Genomic DNA, 18,100 nt, shown 5'->3' on the forward strand with positions numbered 1-18,100 from the left:
CTGCTTGAAGGCGATGTCTCCAGTCTGACACTGGAGCCCGGAGCTCACTCTGGGACAGCTGGGGTGGTTTCTGTCCCCACTGCAGCCCGTCCCTCAGGCTGGTTGTCCTGCAGGACGGCTCAGCTGTCTGCACAGTGACTGGCACAGTTCAGTTATTAAGGTAACCTGAAATTGGAACTGCTTTACCTTAATACACTGAGCTGTGACTTGTGGCTCAACAGCTGCTGGGGGAGCAGCTGATTGCTCTCTAAAATAAGGGCAGAGGACACAGTGTGGGACAGAACCCAGCGCAGCTGCTCTAAGGTGAATCATCGCTGCATAATACAGACCTGACAAGCTTTGCTACGTGCACAGATTACACTGGTGAGACTAAAAACAACGAATACTGGAAGTTGAGGCAACTTTTATTGAGACTGTACAAGCAGGGACTGGGAAAGGAAACAACAGCGGCTTCGATGTTGGGACCAGCTCTGTGGAGTGGAGTAAGAAATTAAAAAGGCACTAATCTTAAGAAAAGACACTCCGTATTATTCTAAGAATATAATTCATTTAATACTGTTAATTTTGTAGCACAAAAAAAACCCAAAAAAACAAAACCAAAAACCAACCAAAAAAAAAAAAAACAAAAACAAAACCAAAAAACCAAGCTGTGATCCCCAAAATAAACTTTCAAAGCTTACACTTTAATATTATTGCCTGAAGATCATGGTCTTTAAATTACATCTTGTGTTTTAAAGTTTACACAGTGAAGACTGTCTCAAATACAAGGCCACCTTTCCCACTGCCATCATTGGATCCTTGTCCCAGAAATGCATTATTTCCACGTGACACAACAGCAGAGGAGGAGCTGGACGATGCTCTCACTGGTCCCCAAGGGCAGTTCTTTAGGCAGGTCTCGCTTTCAGATGCAGGGATTGAGAAAGATGCTCAAAAACTGGACTAGAAAACCAAGGCAGCCCACTCGTTCCCAGGGTGTCAATATCATATAAAAAAATTCCAGGCACATGAAATGGCACAACGAATGCTGTTATTCCCTTTACAAAAATAACACTCAGGCTCTTTGGAGCCTCAACCCAGACAGGACATTCCCTTTTGTTTCTGCTTTCCAATTTGTAAACAATCATGAATTAAATTAGCGCTTATCCAGTGACGGACACGGATTGAAACAGTTTGCATTGAAACTTTCAGGCTGCTCAGCGGCTTCAGTGCGCACACACGTGAGCCTTCATGATGGACAGCTATTGTGGCACCACCAATGAACGGCTGCTGGTTCAACAGCACCAACCATTGGGTGGTGGCAGATGGAAGGCGTTGCTCACACACCTCACATCCCAAGGAGCGTTAATTTACATTGATGGGTTATTGCCCAAATGGAAGAGGCTTCGGAAAGCAGCAGACGGCAGCGAGCGACTGAGAAGCCAGACAGTCCTTCAGAGAAACACACGGACCAGACGCAGTCTCTGTATGAAAACATTTGTCTTGTAGCAGAATGGCAAAGCCATGATTTGAAGCAAAGGTTCCCATCGGCGCAGGTTGGGCAGTGTGCTACGTTTCAACCATGCCTACCATCACCGACTGCTGGAACAGAGAAATACTGCTCAAATACTGCTCATCTGGGGCCCACAATCTGCTTCACACGAAGCTAAGAATCCTTTTCTTTGCATCAGATGCCACTACACACCATTTTTTTGCATAGTTTTGAAGGCAAATCTGCACTGTCAGAACATAATTAAACCTAAAACAATGCACATGTTGGAGGTGTACACCTCATCCAATGAGGAGATGAGGCGGGACGCTTAGTTTCATGAATAAAACAACAGGTTAAAAGCTACGTTCAAGATCTCAAATCTCACAGTATTTATTTACCGACTTGGACATGCAAAGGAGGAATTCCACAACCAGTCTGAAGAGCTGCCCAGAAATAGGGCACGTCTGAAGTAAGGTTTCTCTGCAGCAGACCGAGCTTAGTGCAGTTGCTGTATTCACAAGATGACTTTTCAGTAGTACAATCCATGGAGTAAACGTACAGGTGGAGTCGGGGCACAGAAATTCATGACCTCCTTTAGTTAAGAGCTGCATAGGTTTTTGTTGCAAGACAACCTGTCGATGCCTATTGTCAAGAATTACTCTTACAGCACCAAACACTTCAGTCAATGCTACTCTACTTCACAGTTAATTTTGTAATAAAATGCTCTACAAGAACTTCTAGACTGTCAGCCACTTGATTAATACTACAAAAGGTAACTAACAGATGAACCGAGTTTCTTTAAAAAAACAAACACAACAGCATTTTACATCTCTTGTTGGAAATGCTATTCTTACACTTCTTCAGTGTCTTCCATTCAAGGTACTTTCAGCTGAGTGAGAACAATGTACTTTTATGAGGATCAAGTGACACAATCAGTAAGAAAATGCACTGGATCTGAAGACAATGATCAAACTGACATTTATAAGAAGCAGGAAGGTTCTGCGGGTGTCTGAGGTTTCTCTTTTTGCTACAATGGATAGCTTCAGATATTGAGAAATGAATGCATTGGGGCACTACTGTTTTCCTGTCAGATATCCCTGGTTTTCTGCAGCAGATGCTTTTCTTTATCCAGGCTGTATTCTGTTCAATTGGTGCTCAAATCATTTAAAAAATACGTTCCAGTTCACCTTGAAAACACATTTAAAGAAGGTAGAAGATACTACTGTCCCTAAACTTTCATATCCCGTAAACAGGTTAAGAACTTGACCAGCGTGGCATTGATAAGACTCACATAGCTACAGCCATATAGTTCCTTACCAAAGGTGCAATTACAACAGTACAGCTTTTGTACAGAAAAGGGGAGAGAAAGCTGTATTGATAAGAGACACCTGTGTGGCCTCCTCCAGCATGAACTTTAATTATCAGGTGTAAAACCTTTGGCAGCTGACTCCAATTAACCACTTTCTAGAGGAAGCTGAGAGTAGGAGGGGTCTGGGGCATATGTATATAAGCCAGAGCCAACTCCTTTGGAAGGTGAAAGGTTGCAGCATGTGAATGACTTGTGATGTGAGGGGAAGAAAATGAAAGAAGAAAGAACTTCTGGAAGAGGAGCACGGCAACGTGGAGATACCCTGGAGAAAAAGGTACTGTGTTCAAAGCCTTCAGCAAGTTGGGGCAGGTATAGCCAGGAAACTTGAGAGCAATAAGGGAGACTATAGAGAAACAGGTATAAAAGGTTTATGTTTAAATAGTAAGAATTTATCAGTATTTACCAATGTCTTCTGTCCTGTTCCTTTTGTACTTCTTCATGCTGTAACAATCTGATCCATCTGCCTACCAAATAACAGCTGGGTGACAAGCATTACTACATTAGTAAAGCTCTACTTCCAACACTGCAGAAGGGCTCTGTGTAGACCAGGTCAAAGTGTTTCCCTTTAACGCTCACTTATTACAGTTAGTGCTTGCAAAATCAACAGAAATACTTTATGTCAGAAATGGGTTACAAGTGTGAACCCCTCCTAAGCTTCCTTATAAATAAATGCTTCAGCTTCAATGCAGCTCAACCAATGGTTATTTGTATTTAACACACACTTCCAGGAAGGTCAACAAGCTTAAGAGTTAACCAGAATGAGCAGCTTCTAATGCAACTGCTTAGAATACGTAAGCTTCAGTTAATGTCCTTTTAAGAGACCATCATTGTAAGTGTACTACCTTAGGGCAGGTTTTCTTAAAACTAAGTTTTCTTCAGTCCTAAAATTGCATTTTTGTTGTTGCTTTTTGTTGGACAGTAACAGACGAGTTGCATGTTTGCTCTATGATAGGGCTCTTCCTACTGAGCAGGCCAGAACAAGTCCATGGAAGTTTCAAGAAGAAGGATTTTCTTCCCATGCTTGTCTGCTATTTGCTTCAGTCTTCTCCAGCTTAAGGCCCAATACAGTTTTAAAAGTGAAACCAAATTCTGGTTGCTGTATCTATGGTATGAAGGTCAGGCAGTGACTTCAGTTTGTATGTATTCCAAATGTGTATTAAAAGAACTGTCAAACTGCAGCAAGCTGGAAAAATGGGCAATGCTAGCAATGTGCCATTTAGCCATCATCCCACCTCAAACAACACTAATGAGAGCCAGGAAAGGGAAGCAGCAGTGTAAATCAGATCAAGGGAATCATTCGTTCTCATCTGGGTTTTGAGGGTCAAAGATTTTGACATGTGTGAATGGGAAGAGCCCTTTTCGCCCGTTGACCTCTCCTTCCCACTGACCGTTTATATTCATCCTTGTAACCTTCACAATATCTCCAACCTGCAGCATTAAAAAAAACACCTGTTAGCACACATGAGAATCTCAGCTTTGATACAAATCAAGTAAACAAGAACAAAAAATACGACTTCGTAACTTAAAATACCTTTAGCTTTAAAGGGAAAGCAGTTGTTTTTAACTGATACAAACACTTTGGTGCTGGAAATCTGTACACTTTTTGGGACAGCTGAACTGAATGTATATTTACATGTTGCAATGAGTTGCTGAACCACACCTTTTCCTGTAAAAAAGCTTCTTCATGCTGCAATATATTTAGCTTAGACAGACTGACATCACTAAAGCTACCACAAGTAATGAGATGCAACAAGCATTCAAAAGAGCACAGTACTTGTTTTCAGCATTACCAGGTTTATTTCAAAGGGAAATTATCTTTTTCAAAGAGATTCCTGTAGTAAACAGACTCAGAGTTCCAGTTCTGGCTGTAAAGGTCTAAGAAACTGGTGGAGTTCTCTGCAATTCTGCTGTGCTTCCAAAGCAGATAAAAGCATTCCGTAACAGGTGTTCCCAAGTCTAAGATGCACAAATTCTAGCTTGGTTTGCTGCTTTCACCTTCACTTCCCATCAGAGAGTTTGAAACAGGAACAGTGACTTGTTGAGCCTTTCCTATCACAACTGCGTCTCTTCCTATTTGGCCAAAGATGAGCAGAGCTAAGCTATGATCGAGCAAAAAAAGAAAAAGCCATCAGCTCAAGTGGTAAATTATTCTGTTCGGTGCTGTGTTTAATTTGTATTAGGATAATTCATAAAGCAAAATGTGCTACAGCAGGCAGTGCTGAAGACTATATAGTTATTTCCCCCTAAACTGTTTCAGAAGAGCTGAGCATGCGGCCTGTTGCAGCAGCCTTCTTAATTGCATCTCCCTTCCTGTTTACTGAATTGCATCTATGTGGTAACTATAGTAAAGTATAGAAAAGTGACAACAGCAGCTAATAGCTGAGGGCACAAAAGGTAGAACCATGCTACAGCTAACAGTAAGCACTTGAGAAGGTTCTACCCCAAAGGAGGTTCAAGCACTACACAGCCGGGTTTCACATCAGCAGCCAACTTCTATAAGCTCCAGAGGCAACAAGCTGTGATCTTCTTGAGGGAAAAACATGTTAGACACAGTATGTCAATAATAACAATTCATATGCATTATCTCAGTAACACTGACATGTAGAACTAACACAGGTAGTTTCAGGACCTCGGCAAAGGATTTTGAATTCTAACTTCTCAGTTAGATGGGTGCATCTTTACTCAAAGTAAAAGGCTGATTTTACAAAACATATTCCTAAAGCCTACTGCAAGTAGTTACCATTACTGCAATAAAGCGTTATTTGAAGATTGCTCAGAAGCATTCCTAACCCTTAAGTGAGACTTAAGATGTTACACTCAACTCTGGCACTCGCTCAGCAATGTGTAGCTCTGAAGATTTCTCAGAAATGTAAGCATATTAGAATGGAGTTAGATAATAATTATGTTCACCCCACTCTCTTGCCCTGCTTTTACCGCTACTTAGAGGTTTTTTCCACTTCCCATCTAGATGTTCCAGATGGCACATGTGGAACAATGTTGTACTTTCCAGAGAGGAAAATCCTCTCTGAACTCCTATACGTTCTTGTGATAATTGTGGGACTTTCTTCAACTGTCATCTTCACGTATGTAAACTAAAAGATAAAGTCTGTGTATCCTCTAAGTAGTGATACACTGCCTGATAGTTACATGCTCCTGTAGCATCAGTGTGGCTGGTTTCCATCTCTTCTTGGAGTGCTGCAGCTTGTCTTGATGGTGTGTTTGAGAAAAAGCACAATTTGTCTGACTTCTCATTAAATGGAAAGTCTAGAGAAAGCTTTATATAGTAACACGATGACTTAAACAGGAACCTAACAAAAGCCTCTTTAGGAAAAGGCTGATAACATCTATAAATAACTCGGTGTTACTCTGCTAGATTTAAGTAACTTTTAAGGACAAACTTGAGTTCCAGGTTTTAGACTCGAATTCAGAAAGCTTCACTACGACAGTCAAAATCCAACAGGAAACTGCATATGCTCCACTCCATAGAAACAAGTCACTTGGAAGCATTTTAATCTTATTAATGGGAAAAAATCAGTAGTACACAGGGCAAAAGAAACACACAGACTGGCGTTCTGAGTCTGATTTTATTCTGTTCACATGCTGTAGAGTTTCATCCAAAGTTTGTGCAGAAGGCTTAGAGAAATATCCTTCAATTTGACTGGTTTCTACAGCGTGGATGGGCTTGGGAATATTACTTAAGTTGAGCAAAAATAAAACAGTAAGTGTATTATCTTTCAATAAACTGCTGTGTAGATTAATAATCCAAGAAGTTCTTTAGATTGCTGGGCAGGGGGAGTTGTTAGAAATCTGTAGCAGCTGTTAATAGTAGCTGAGATAGTCTGAAAGTATCATCCTGTACAACAAGGACTGCTGGATGTCCTCTGCTTTAAACAAAATGCAGTTGCCTTAAAGACTGAACAGAATGGCAAGCTGAAACAAGATTCTGGGGAAGGAACCTTGATGTCATGAGCAAATAATTGTTGGATCTGTGTTAGTAACCTCTGGATTAGCAACATCTGAAAAAATACGGTCAAGTAGTCCCTCCGTGCATTTTCACTAAGCATAGTATTTGGTAAATTCTCTTTCTTGCCTCTACGGTACAGTCAGCTGAGGTGGGATCTCCCATGAAAGTTATTTAAGTTACTAGGAAGACCAGTTGTTTGTAGAGAATGTTTCAGACCAGTTGGAAGGACTGCTTTATGATTAGGAGCAGGACAGTCAGGAGATTTGGTTCTATTCTCACTGCTGCCACAAACTTCCTGTGCAGTTCTGAACAGCTCGTAGGCCCTTATCTGTAAATAAGGATAACACTTCCTTAGTGTCAGCACCCCTCAGATAAGTAATTCACTTGTAGAGTGTGCCAGCATCACTACATGGAAGCATCAGCTGGTGACGCAATACTTCTGAAATGCAGCCATTTGGTTCCACCCAACGATAAAAATCAAAATGCATTTCAGATAGCATCCTTTAATTATGTCCCTGTTACAGCATGAATTCAAAGCCCTGGGGAAATGCAAGTTGCGGAACATGCCAGTCAGAAAGCTTACTTCATTCACTCTAAACTCTTCCATACCTGTCTCTGTTTGAAGCTGATTCATACACTGAAAAGGTTTCCTGCATGCCATTTGAGTCACGTAGTCAGATAATTTAGCATGTTCTGCAGATATTCCAACAACAAAATTACTCTATCACACTGCCCCCAAAAGATATAAAGCTAGAGAAAGGAAGCAAAGTTTGGCTGAATAACAAGTGGCAGGACAAAATGAGACTCTGAAGTTCTAGATATTGTTAGACTGAAGAAACCAAAAGGCTGATAGTACACCTCTGTTACCCTATTTTTCATGCTCTGTGCCAGAAGAATTGCCCAAACCAGAGCATCCAGTCATTCAGACCTGCAGAAAGATCATTCTGGAGGTGTTAGAACAGGTCAAAGAGCAGCACAGAAACACTGATGGCTTATAAATACAATGAATCCAGCATCATCTAGGAACAAAGTGATCTAGTTTGGCAGTTGTCATACCTATACTTGAAGAGCTGAGTTGAGGTTGCAGTACCACAAAGAAGCAGTTTTTCATTAAATTATGATAGCTTGTCTCCTGTTAAGCATGTTGTGATTCCATGGAATTTGGAGACCACAAAGCTTCAATAGAAGAGTGTTCCTGAGCCATGCTAAGTCACAGCTTTAGCACAGGAACTTATCTAGGTTATCTCTATTGCTTTCAGTTTCATCTGAAAATAAGCTCTGCAAACAGCTCTGAGTATAAAGATGCACTGATCTGTAAGGCACCTAATGCAGTCACGATAGGAACAAACCCTGAGTGGAAAAGGAGGCCACAAAGATTAAACATGCATATTATCTTCAATGTAATTGTTAGCTGTATTTTCAAATGTAGCATTCTGGGAAGCTGATACGTATCAGCAGATGCAGAAATCCCTCCACAATGTCATGTTCAATTAATAATCAGAACTAAAGCTCCACAATCAACTTTTAAAACACAGGACCTATGCTTGTACAGTTTAAGCAACACAGTCGTCCTCGTGCTTAGATTAATATTAATATTTAACATAGCAAGACAAAATTTCTTTAGCTAAGAAAAGCCACTATACTTGTTAAGTGATAGCAGCAACCTAATTTCCTAATTAAGAAAGTTCTACTACCAGCACATTTTGCCCTACTTGTCTCAACTTTTAAAATAAAGAGGAAAAAAGTTACTTGTAACCTAATTGCAACATGCTCAGGAGAAATATGGTGTCAGTTATGCAAGTATGGTGAACAGGTATTCATTTCACCAATATACTTCAGTGAAACCTTAACTCTGTACTAGCAAATGAATACATCTGTATGTTTGATATAGGGTGCGCAGATACAGCTGCTTAATACCATACAAGGCTGGCACAGGTGTGGAGAAAAAAAGGCTTTTATAGGAACTGCTACCAAAAAATAATGAAGCTCTGTGTGTGTGCGTGTATATATCAAAAATAATCTTAAGATCCCATATTCCAAATCTGGATATAAGCCCCTGGGCTGCTGCTGCCCTCAGAATGGTGCATGACAAATACCCCAGAAGCACTGGGAATAACAGTAGAAACTCCTGTTTTGTTGCCTGGCAGACCAAAGAGCGGCAGCTGCTTCTGCTCTCCTTTTTACTGGTTCCTTAAGTTATTCCGCTCTGTTTTATAAGGGGACAAAAAACAGATTTCTAGTTTTTAAGGGAATTATGTACCATTGGTTTGTCTGCTGCCTTTTGCTGAAGAACTTTGTTGCAGTGTACTCAGTTCCCAGCAGATAAGCTGCTTCTTTAAGGTAAAATGCAGCAGGTCTTAGGCTGCTGGGCACTTAAACCTACACATAATGTTCTGTCTTAAGACAAGGCTTCATCAACAAAGCTTCACCAGTGTATTACTGTGATCAGGCTGGCTGTGCAGCTACAGATTATTAATGTACCACAGGAACAGTGCCAGCAGTCTCTGCTCTTATAAAACCCATCACCTTCTCAGAGCAATATCTTGTGTAACCTCTGAGCACAGGGCTGCCTTCCCAGTTTTCTCAAGGAAAACCGAGGTTGAAGAAGAGCAGCACGTAACCCTGTAATAGAGAGTCCCAGTTCCAACAAATACAGAACACTGTATCCCTGTCCTTCATATTCCTTCCTCTGCAGCGCCAAAAAGGAAGGAAATTGCCTCTTGGCGAAAGCACACAACTAGAGAAGCAGATCTTTGCTGTTGCTTTTATTGTGTGGGTTTTTTATGTGTGTATCCAGTACCTTTGGAAATACAACACGTGTCAGGAAGGTTACAGTGAGAAAATGCAAACTTCAATATTTCATTTAAAAGTGTTAAATCTGCACTGCCAGTGTAAGTAACTGAACTGAGCACAGTGTTTAGTAATAAGTACAAATGCCATGCTTCCTAATGAGTATCCTTATGGGGAAAAAAAAAAGGACACGGCAGTTACCCTTAAACCTGCTTGCCATTAAACTGTCCTATTTTATAAACTGTTTCAAAGTTAAACATCCTACCAAACATCTTAACAAGGATTTTCAGTAGAATATTCACTTTATAAATGGTATCTTTCCATGGGAGAAACTTAAATTACCTTCCTTACCAAACAAGTTTCTTCTCTGTAGCAGGCTGTGGCTCTTTTATCTTGTCTTGCATTTTGACAGCTTTTGTAAACAATTGCATACAACAGAAAAATCAGACTTGGAAGCAGAGCTTGTCCCATTTTCAAACTGAGCCCTGGGAAATGACATCCCTCCACTTAAAAAGAAGTTGAGCAGATTACTATGCAACTGCTTTATTTACTCCAGATGGTTTTCTGCTTCTTTCAAGCATTGTCTGTGTGCTGACCACAGAAAGCTAAAGCCAGCAAGCAGATATTCTGTTTTCAGACTGCTGTATCAGTTTAGATGAGACTACAAAATCAGTACAACTGTACCAAGGTGTTTTTATACATACAAGCTGGACTGTGACTACTGCAATATATGAACTGCTGAATATTGCAATATATTATTTTCAAAGAACACCGCTAACTTTCTTCCCTCAAATATTTCCCTAAGCTGTTCTTTCCCTCCTGTTGGTAACTGTCTGTGTTCTTACAGAACTTCTAGTCTAAGTGAACCCTGTCATTTTCAACAATGTGACCTCCAGTAGTTTGGATTATTAAGGAACTTGTGGAGTCCAGAGAAGGTTGGGCCAGCAACAGGTGTTAAGCAAACACAAGGAAGATTATGTCAAGAATCTGGAGCATTCTTTAGAAATAGTACATGTGACAAAAAGCATGGCTTTGAAATGAAGTTGCTCACTTTCCCTGCGCATGGATGGAAAAGCTCTAATGACAGTTTCAACCTGCATGTTGGCCAGAGAATGCATGTTACCAGTATATCAGGGCAGTTACAGGATAGAATTAACTAGGTCAGTAAATAGCAAAATAAGAGTAAATTCATTAGTGAGAGCCGTCCTCCCAAGCAGTTCTGCTATCCTGCAGCAAAGTAAGTTCCCTAAAGTTGTTTTATGACACACTGTTAACATAAAATCAACTGCTTGCCTTATTCTCTTCAGAAGCATGAATAGTTTAGGCAGGAATCTTCTGTACAGTGCAGTTGGCAGAGAATTTACTTTTCTTCCTGCGCTAATTTTCACACACTGTTCACCAATGACAGGCTGCCGGCTTTGGTAAGACTCAAGGAAAACAGTGATACGTTTAATTTTTAACCCTCTGCCAGTAACCACCTGTAGAGATTGTGTAAGAGGGCAGTTTGGAGAAACTTTTATGAATAGCCAAAAGTGACAAACAAAACCTTTTGAATATTAGTGAAAAGCAGCAGCTTTGGAAGCAGCTTCATTTATAAACTGAAAAAGGCAACAGGAAAAGTTCAAAACTATTATTTAAATCACTGTTCTGCTTGCTAAGATGTCATTCCTTCCCTTGCTTGTTTCCCCACATTTGTTTCTTGAGGTACTTTGCCAGATTCTAATTTCATTTCTGAGGACAGTAAGCAATAGCACAGTTTCCAGGTGAGACACTTCTGAAGGATGAGTTAACAAGCTCCTTATATAACTAAGTGTAGAAGTAAGTCTCAATGCTAGGTATGCTTTTAAGAACTTCCATTCCATCATTTATGCCAATTATAATTGTTAACAGGAATTCTTTACCATTTAAAGAATAAAGCTGTCAAAGGCTTTGAGACGTCCCTAAAAAGAAAATACAAAGCACTTTGGCAAGCACAGGAACTTACTAAACTCAGTGCAGGTTTAGAAGCTACACTGTGGCCTTTAATCCTATAATTTAGTACCGTGTCCATCCCCTCCAGCACACAAATGCCCAAAAAGTTACAGCTGAGAATCAGAAAAATCAGCTGTTTATCAGCAATCCTTACCTTTCTGTTTCAGTTTTCAGCTTGGAATGATCAGTTAAATATCCCTTCTCCAAGGTTAAATGGAGAAGCAAAGTCATCCCTTGTATTTCCACAGAAGGATGTATGTATTCTACTGCTCTTGTAGCACATCTCACTGTTCCATAGGCAAGACAACAGTGCATTAAGCCTACGTTCTGAATTAGCTTAGTCACTTTTCTCAAAGGAAGTGGTACAGATGAAGCAATTTTTCTACATCTTTCTTCAGAACATAATGGAACTTGCCAGTCCTTTGACACAGATAAACAGACTCCACATGAAGTCATCCACACCAGCTCTGTCGCTAACAATATTTAGTTTATTTTTCAAAATCATTGGAAAGCTGTAAGACAAAGGGGAAAACTCACCTCTAATGCCAGTGCAGTCTTGTCATAAGCACAGGGTACTCTCTTTTGGATAGCTTTGGCATAGACTGGTCCATTCTGCGTGGATGGCAGAGGATTGATCACTGCTCCGGGTGTACTGGATACTGTGGGAAGGGGACTTGTGGTCTGAGGCTGAGCATAAGCATGGGCAGGTTCTGGAATACCATAACTGTTGGAATTTCTGTTCCCATGTTTCCCGACAGAAGATCTGACTAGCTTTTCTACATAAGGAACAGGAATCATCCCAATCCGACCATCCTTGTTTCTGGCACTCCACCACTGTTCTTCTGGCTTCTCTACAATTACCAGTATTTCACCCTTTTTAAATGGGAGATCCTCAGCATCATTGCCAGGAAAGTCATAGAGTGTCCGAACGTATTCCACGTTTTCTTCGGCAGCAGACATAGTAGGGGCTGATCCAGATCCCATTTGTGGACTTGGATACCTAAGTTTAAAAAAGTTCTAATTATCAACAGCTGTTGTTTTGCATTTCCAGTAACAAAACTAGCCACAAGCTGCACACTAGGAACACCAGGTAAAGGGTAACTTTCTCATTTGAATTATTGTGAAGATGTAAGGGTAGAATAAAGATCTCTGTGGCTTAAGGTATGAGAGGTTGTGATACATTAAAAATAAGTGAAAAGGTTTTGGGTGACTGGGGAGAAGTTCTTAGAGAAAGATAAATAATCCTTCCCAGTTCGTTGCATTTCCATCTTTAACCTCAGCATCTACTTCTGTCAAGAATCCAGTAACCCTGAATGACAGACCTGAGGGAGCACAGTGGGAAAATGGGATCAAGAGTAAAAGGAAGACTATGAGAAACTCTTCAGTCTTTCTGATTCTGTAGGCAGCAGAGCATCCTTGTACCAGAATGCTACTGTTCATATGCAGGATTCGAGAGGCAGCCATATTAATACCGACATCCCCTTTGTTTAGGAACAGAGACAGACCTGATGTTCTTAGGAGACAACACATTTCCCTTTTATTCTGGAAAGAAATACAGGATTAAGCTCCCTGATCTTACTGTCACAGCTTCAGCTCTATTTAAGAGTACTCACCTTTCCCTGAATATCTGAATATGTAACAGCATAAGGTGACATTCTTCATAAAATACAAAATGAAATACTAATAGCTGCTGAAAGTAACATACCACAAATACTGCTTTCTAATATATATATATGTATATGTTTTATATATATTTATATACATGTTATATATATACACACATCATGAAGTCAGAAGAACAGCCTACAAAAGCACCTGAGGTGTTCCACTGAAAATGCCAGATTTTAAAGAGAAATGAGGATTAGCCATAACAGTTCTGAAAGAAACTCCTGTCCACCCCTATTCTAAATCCAGTCCATTAATTTAAAGAAAGTAAAGCTGGAAGTGCTACCTCTCATTCTCCCTCTTGCACCGCAAAGTTTCTTTTATAAACAGAAGTCCAAACCATCAACCACATCAGTGATTTTTGTCCAAAATTCTAGAACTAGAATTATACTGTGGATAACCACTTCAATGGCCTTTGTAGCTTTATAAGGGAGCCTGTCAGTTCGCAGTATGCCAGGTCCCATCCGTCTCTGTGTGCTGAGAGCACCAATATTTGAATGTATTGAAAGCCTTGAAAATAAGGTGGTACTAAGATGTTCAGGAAATGTTTCATGCAAGGTATGACAGAAATACCAAGAGAACAAGTGGGATCAACTCAGTTTAAGTTGCGAAAGCCAAGTCATTGCTGTCCGTGACTAAGAATGAGGTTGGTTGTTTTCGGAGAAGTTTGACACTGCCCAAGTTAACAAGAACAGAGATGAGCAAGAGCATCACTGCAGAACAGGCTGTGTCCGTAAGTTTAAATGCACACACAGCCTTGTGCAGCTCCTTAAATGTTTCTGCACCTGTGAAAGAGGAGGGAATTTTTCACCTACCCGTTTCTTTAGCCACAGCACAACCGCTACTAGGAGGTTTCTCAGCAGCTTTAGGAGCTCTTGAGGCCAGAACTTTGCCACGCTCCTCCCACCACCTGACAGCTCCATGAGCCTGCTGACCACTTGTGTTTTTCAATGTGATGCTACGGTTGGCTTTTGACAACTTACTGATTGTGATTAAGAACTGGATTATGATAACGTTAAATTGTGATTCTAAAACTGAAAGTTATTTGCCCTCCCTCCCAGGAACTTGTTAACCTGAAAGAAGCCCCTTCGGCTGCAGAGTTTAGAATTGAAGCTATTTGATTATTATTATTATTTAATTGGATCACTATTTTAATAGCTTTTCTCCTTCTTTTATCTAGCAAGCACAGAGGATGAAATAAATATGTTCTAGAGTTACTGGTAAGCTGTTTAGTGATGCAGGCTGCAGGTATGCCCAGTGTTGGGTGCAGGACAAAGAATGAGCTCACAGCCAAGTCACATTTTCCCATCCTCCTAAGAGAAGGTTTCTTAGTGCCTGCATACACAAAGACAAAGAGTGCCATAGCCAGACAGAGAGAAATGCTTTTACCCTTTTCTGGGTAAGAAGTCTGGGAAACAATGTTTTATTATGCATGAGAATTCAATCAGAACGATGAAGCAGGAATCACAAAGGCACGACCTGTTGGAATCACTGTGGGTGTGAGGAAAGAGCAATTGAGTTCTGAGGCCCGTGTTTCTTCCCAGGGACGGGAAGACTTCTGAGCCAGCTTCTCAGCCTTCCCAGCAAGGGGACAATACCAGAAGGCTGATACAAAGCAAGACCACACCCTCCTGCAAGACAATTATAGTGGGTGGCAGGGATGTTCCCAGAGCCTCTGCATCTGCCTGTTTTCATCATAAGGATGGGTCCTATGCACTATACTGAGGATAACGAGCAGCCTACAGCCATCTCCGAGATCCCTGTCAGAAAGAGTTCCAAAGCAAAGGACCCCCATCATGCAGATCCCGGAGCTCCGAGGTGGCAGAGCTGCAGCACTCACCTGGGCGCGGGCTCGATGAGGGTGGTGGTATCCAGGTAGTGGATCTTGTAGAACTCCAGCAGGGCGGGCAGGTGCTCGAACTCCTGATCGCCGATCTTAAAGCGGCGGTTGGGCAAGGAGTTAATGATGTAGTGGGACACCCGGGAGTTCTCGGACACCGACAGCACGTAGTCCCCCGGGCAGGTGGACGAGTCCCGCACCAGGAACATGCCGTGCCGCTGCCCCTGCAGCCGCGTCTGCGCCTCCGCCCGCGACACCGGGCCCACGTACCAGCTGGAGCGGTCCGACGAATCGAACCGGGCGGCGGAAGACATGGCTCCGGCCGGGGAAGGGTGAGGGAGGGGAGGAAGAAGGCCGAGAGCCCGGAGGCCCCGCAGGAGGAGAGCCGGGGAAAGGGAAGGCCCGGACGGGCGGGCGGCAGGGCCGGGGGCGAGGAGGAAGCGCCCAGCCCGGCGGATGGGCGACTCGGGGACGGGAGATGCGGAGATGGAAGCCCCGTGCCGCTCAGGCCCGAGGATCGGCCGGGCGGGGCCGGCCAGACGCGGCGCTCAGGGCCCCGATGTGCTCAGCGGCGCGGTGTGCGGGGCAGCATCCTTCCTTCCCGCCTCTCTCAGGCCCGGGCAGAGCTGCGAGGAGCGGCGGCGAGCGGCAAAGATGAGCGGCCCGAGAAGGTGGCGAGGAGTATCCGGCTACGGAGCCTTAAAGCCGGACCAGGGGAAACGGGAGGGGCAGAGCGCCGGGCTCCCGCTTTCTTCTACGGGCTCCCTCCCCTCTTAGAGCCGAGCACCAAAATGGCGGCGGCGCCGGGCAGTGGGAGCCCGACGGAGACACCGCCCCGCGCAGCCGCGTTACAACCCGCGGCAGCGTGAGGGGAGAGCGGGGAGGTGGGGGCTGTGCCGCAAGTGTCCGCCTGGTGCTGGGCTGGAGGTGTGTGCGGGGAGCCGGTGGAGTTGGTGTGCTGCTATATGGGCCCCTCTTGTGAGACCCTGGGCTCTCACAGCTCCTCATTGCAGCCTTTCAGTACCTGAAGGGAACTTACTGCCAGGAGGGGAGTAAACTCTTGGAAAGGGCTGACAATAGCAGGACACGGGGAAATGGTTTTAAGTTAAAAGAGGGAAGATTTAGGTTGGATGTCAGGGGGAAGTGCTTCACTAGGAGAGTGGTGAGGCCCTGGAACAGGCTGCACAGGGAGGTTNGAGTGGTGAGGCCCTGGAACAGGCTGCCCAGGGCGGTTGTGGATGCCCCGTCCTTGGAGGTGTTCAAGGCCAGGTTGGACGGGGCCCTGGGCAACCTGATCTAGTAAAGGTGTATGTTTGGTGGCCCTGCCAGGCAGGGGGTTGGAACTACATGATCCTTGAGGTCCCTTCCAACCCGGGTCATTCTGTGATTCTGTGACTGGGCTCCTTGTCCGCATGCAGTTGGCACCCACATTGCCTCCTCTGAGCACTTATGGTGTTGGTTTCCTAAGCGTTCTGAGTTTCCTCTCTTGTGGTGTTCTCAGATGAGGAGTTCAAAGCCCTTTGGGGTGCTGGCTGAGTAGGAAAGAAGGCCCGGGAAGGGCTTGAGCAGGGCCCAGCAGTGCTGGGTGCTGCTGTGAGCTGGAGGAGCAGCACGAGCTGTGGTAGTGGGTCTGATTTCAGGCATCACTCTGTGCCCGGCTGCCCTAGGTAAGGACAGGACAAATGTGCTACAGACATTTGCAAACACTGCTTTTTAGGTCAGATCTGTGATTGCACTCAGTTTTATTTGTTTTGTTCTACTTTTGAGGCTGTTAGTGTGAAACAAAGCCTAGTGAAGTAAGTAACGTCTCAAGTGGAGAAGCAAGATTGGGGGTAGATGTCACAACCTGCCCAAGCTGGATGCTGTGCAGGCTGAACTCCAGCTTTGCCTTCTTCCCTTCGCACACTGTTTGTTAAAAGACTTGATCACAGCATAGCCAGTTTTCTTTTCACTTTATTTTCTATGTTGGCAGCCGGTACCAGCTGAGGTGTTTGGGTTGTTCTGAGCACAGATAACAACAATGGAAGCTAGCTCGCCTATCTCAGATCCTTATGTTTTAGCAAAAATATTCAGGAAAATCTTGTGACATCACTAATACAGAAGGATCTTAAACTAGGCCCTGAATACATGTGCAGGTATCGCTTCACCAGCTGCTGAGTACAGCCATTGCCTGGGTGGAAAACAACAGCTGTTTAATCATGCAGAGCAACACAAGCAAAACAATAGGGCTAGAGATGAATAGTTCCATCTGAAAATTCACATCCATGCAAACTTCTTTTCTCTTAGGGAAACTTACCTGTTAGACGTATCACTGATCCATTCCTTCTGGTTTAAGTACTTTTATCTGCCAATGAGGGTCATTTTAAGCACAGCTAAATAGGCTACAGTAGAGAACGAAGGTTGTTGCGTTTTAGTTTGTCATTTGAATGTGTTTGAATCATTTTCTGTGCGGCTGTGGCCAAACAACAAGACAGTACTTGAAATAACAAGCCAAATAATGTTTAAAAATAATTACAAAAGCCACAAGTTAGCAGCAGAATCAGTAGTATGTGGTATGCAAAAAGGAAATAAAAATTCATGCTGTATTTTATTGAGTTTAATTATAGTATGATAAAAATCAAATGTAAGTAAGTCAAATATGTAATTATCTTGCCTCCATTTCATGGTAAGTAGCGTGAATATCTCTAAAGAGTTGAAACATGTCAGGAATAAATAGCACTTGATTATAAACCAGTTTCAGTGCAGTACTACAGAGGGCTCGAGTGATGACTGAGGAATCAGCACAACCACCTTCCCTTCCTTAAAAGATATTGAGCACAGGAGGGTTTTCAGTTTGGAAGGAACTGCCACAATGACCTGTTTTGACTTATGCTTGTGCAGGCTGTGTGCATCTCTAAGGTCATTCCCCTTTCAATAGTTGTGGTTGAACTAGGTGAGATTATATGGGTAAAACACCCCATCTTCTATTTACATTAAAAGAAAAAGGTGATATATTCAAGCTTGTTACCATGATTAGGTAAGACAGGGCAGCAG

At 42.8% G+C, this 18,100-nt stretch overlaps 1 protein-coding gene across 1 annotated transcript; it reads right to left on the bottom strand.

Moving 5' to 3' along the window:
- Positions 1–386: 386 nt before the first annotated feature.
- Positions 387–15,889, bottom strand: CRKL (CRK like proto-oncogene, adaptor protein). The gene is made up of 3 exons (XM_015878360.2): positions 15,068–15,889; positions 12,100–12,562; positions 387–4,265 (listed from the first exon to the last, which is right to left on the bottom strand). Exons 1-3 carry the CDS (start codon positions 15,379–15,381, stop codon positions 4,131–4,133), a joined length of 912 nt encoding a protein of 303 aa, XP_015733846.1. The 5' UTR covers positions 15,382–15,889; the 3' UTR covers positions 387–4,130.
- Between the last annotated feature and the right edge of the window lie 2,211 nt (positions 15,890–18,100).

This window comes from Coturnix japonica, chromosome 15 (genome assembly GCF_001577835.2).
Source record: "Coturnix japonica isolate 7356 chromosome 15, Coturnix japonica 2.1, whole genome shotgun sequence".
Taxonomy (NCBI): Eukaryota; Metazoa; Chordata; class Aves; order Galliformes; family Phasianidae; genus Coturnix; species Coturnix japonica.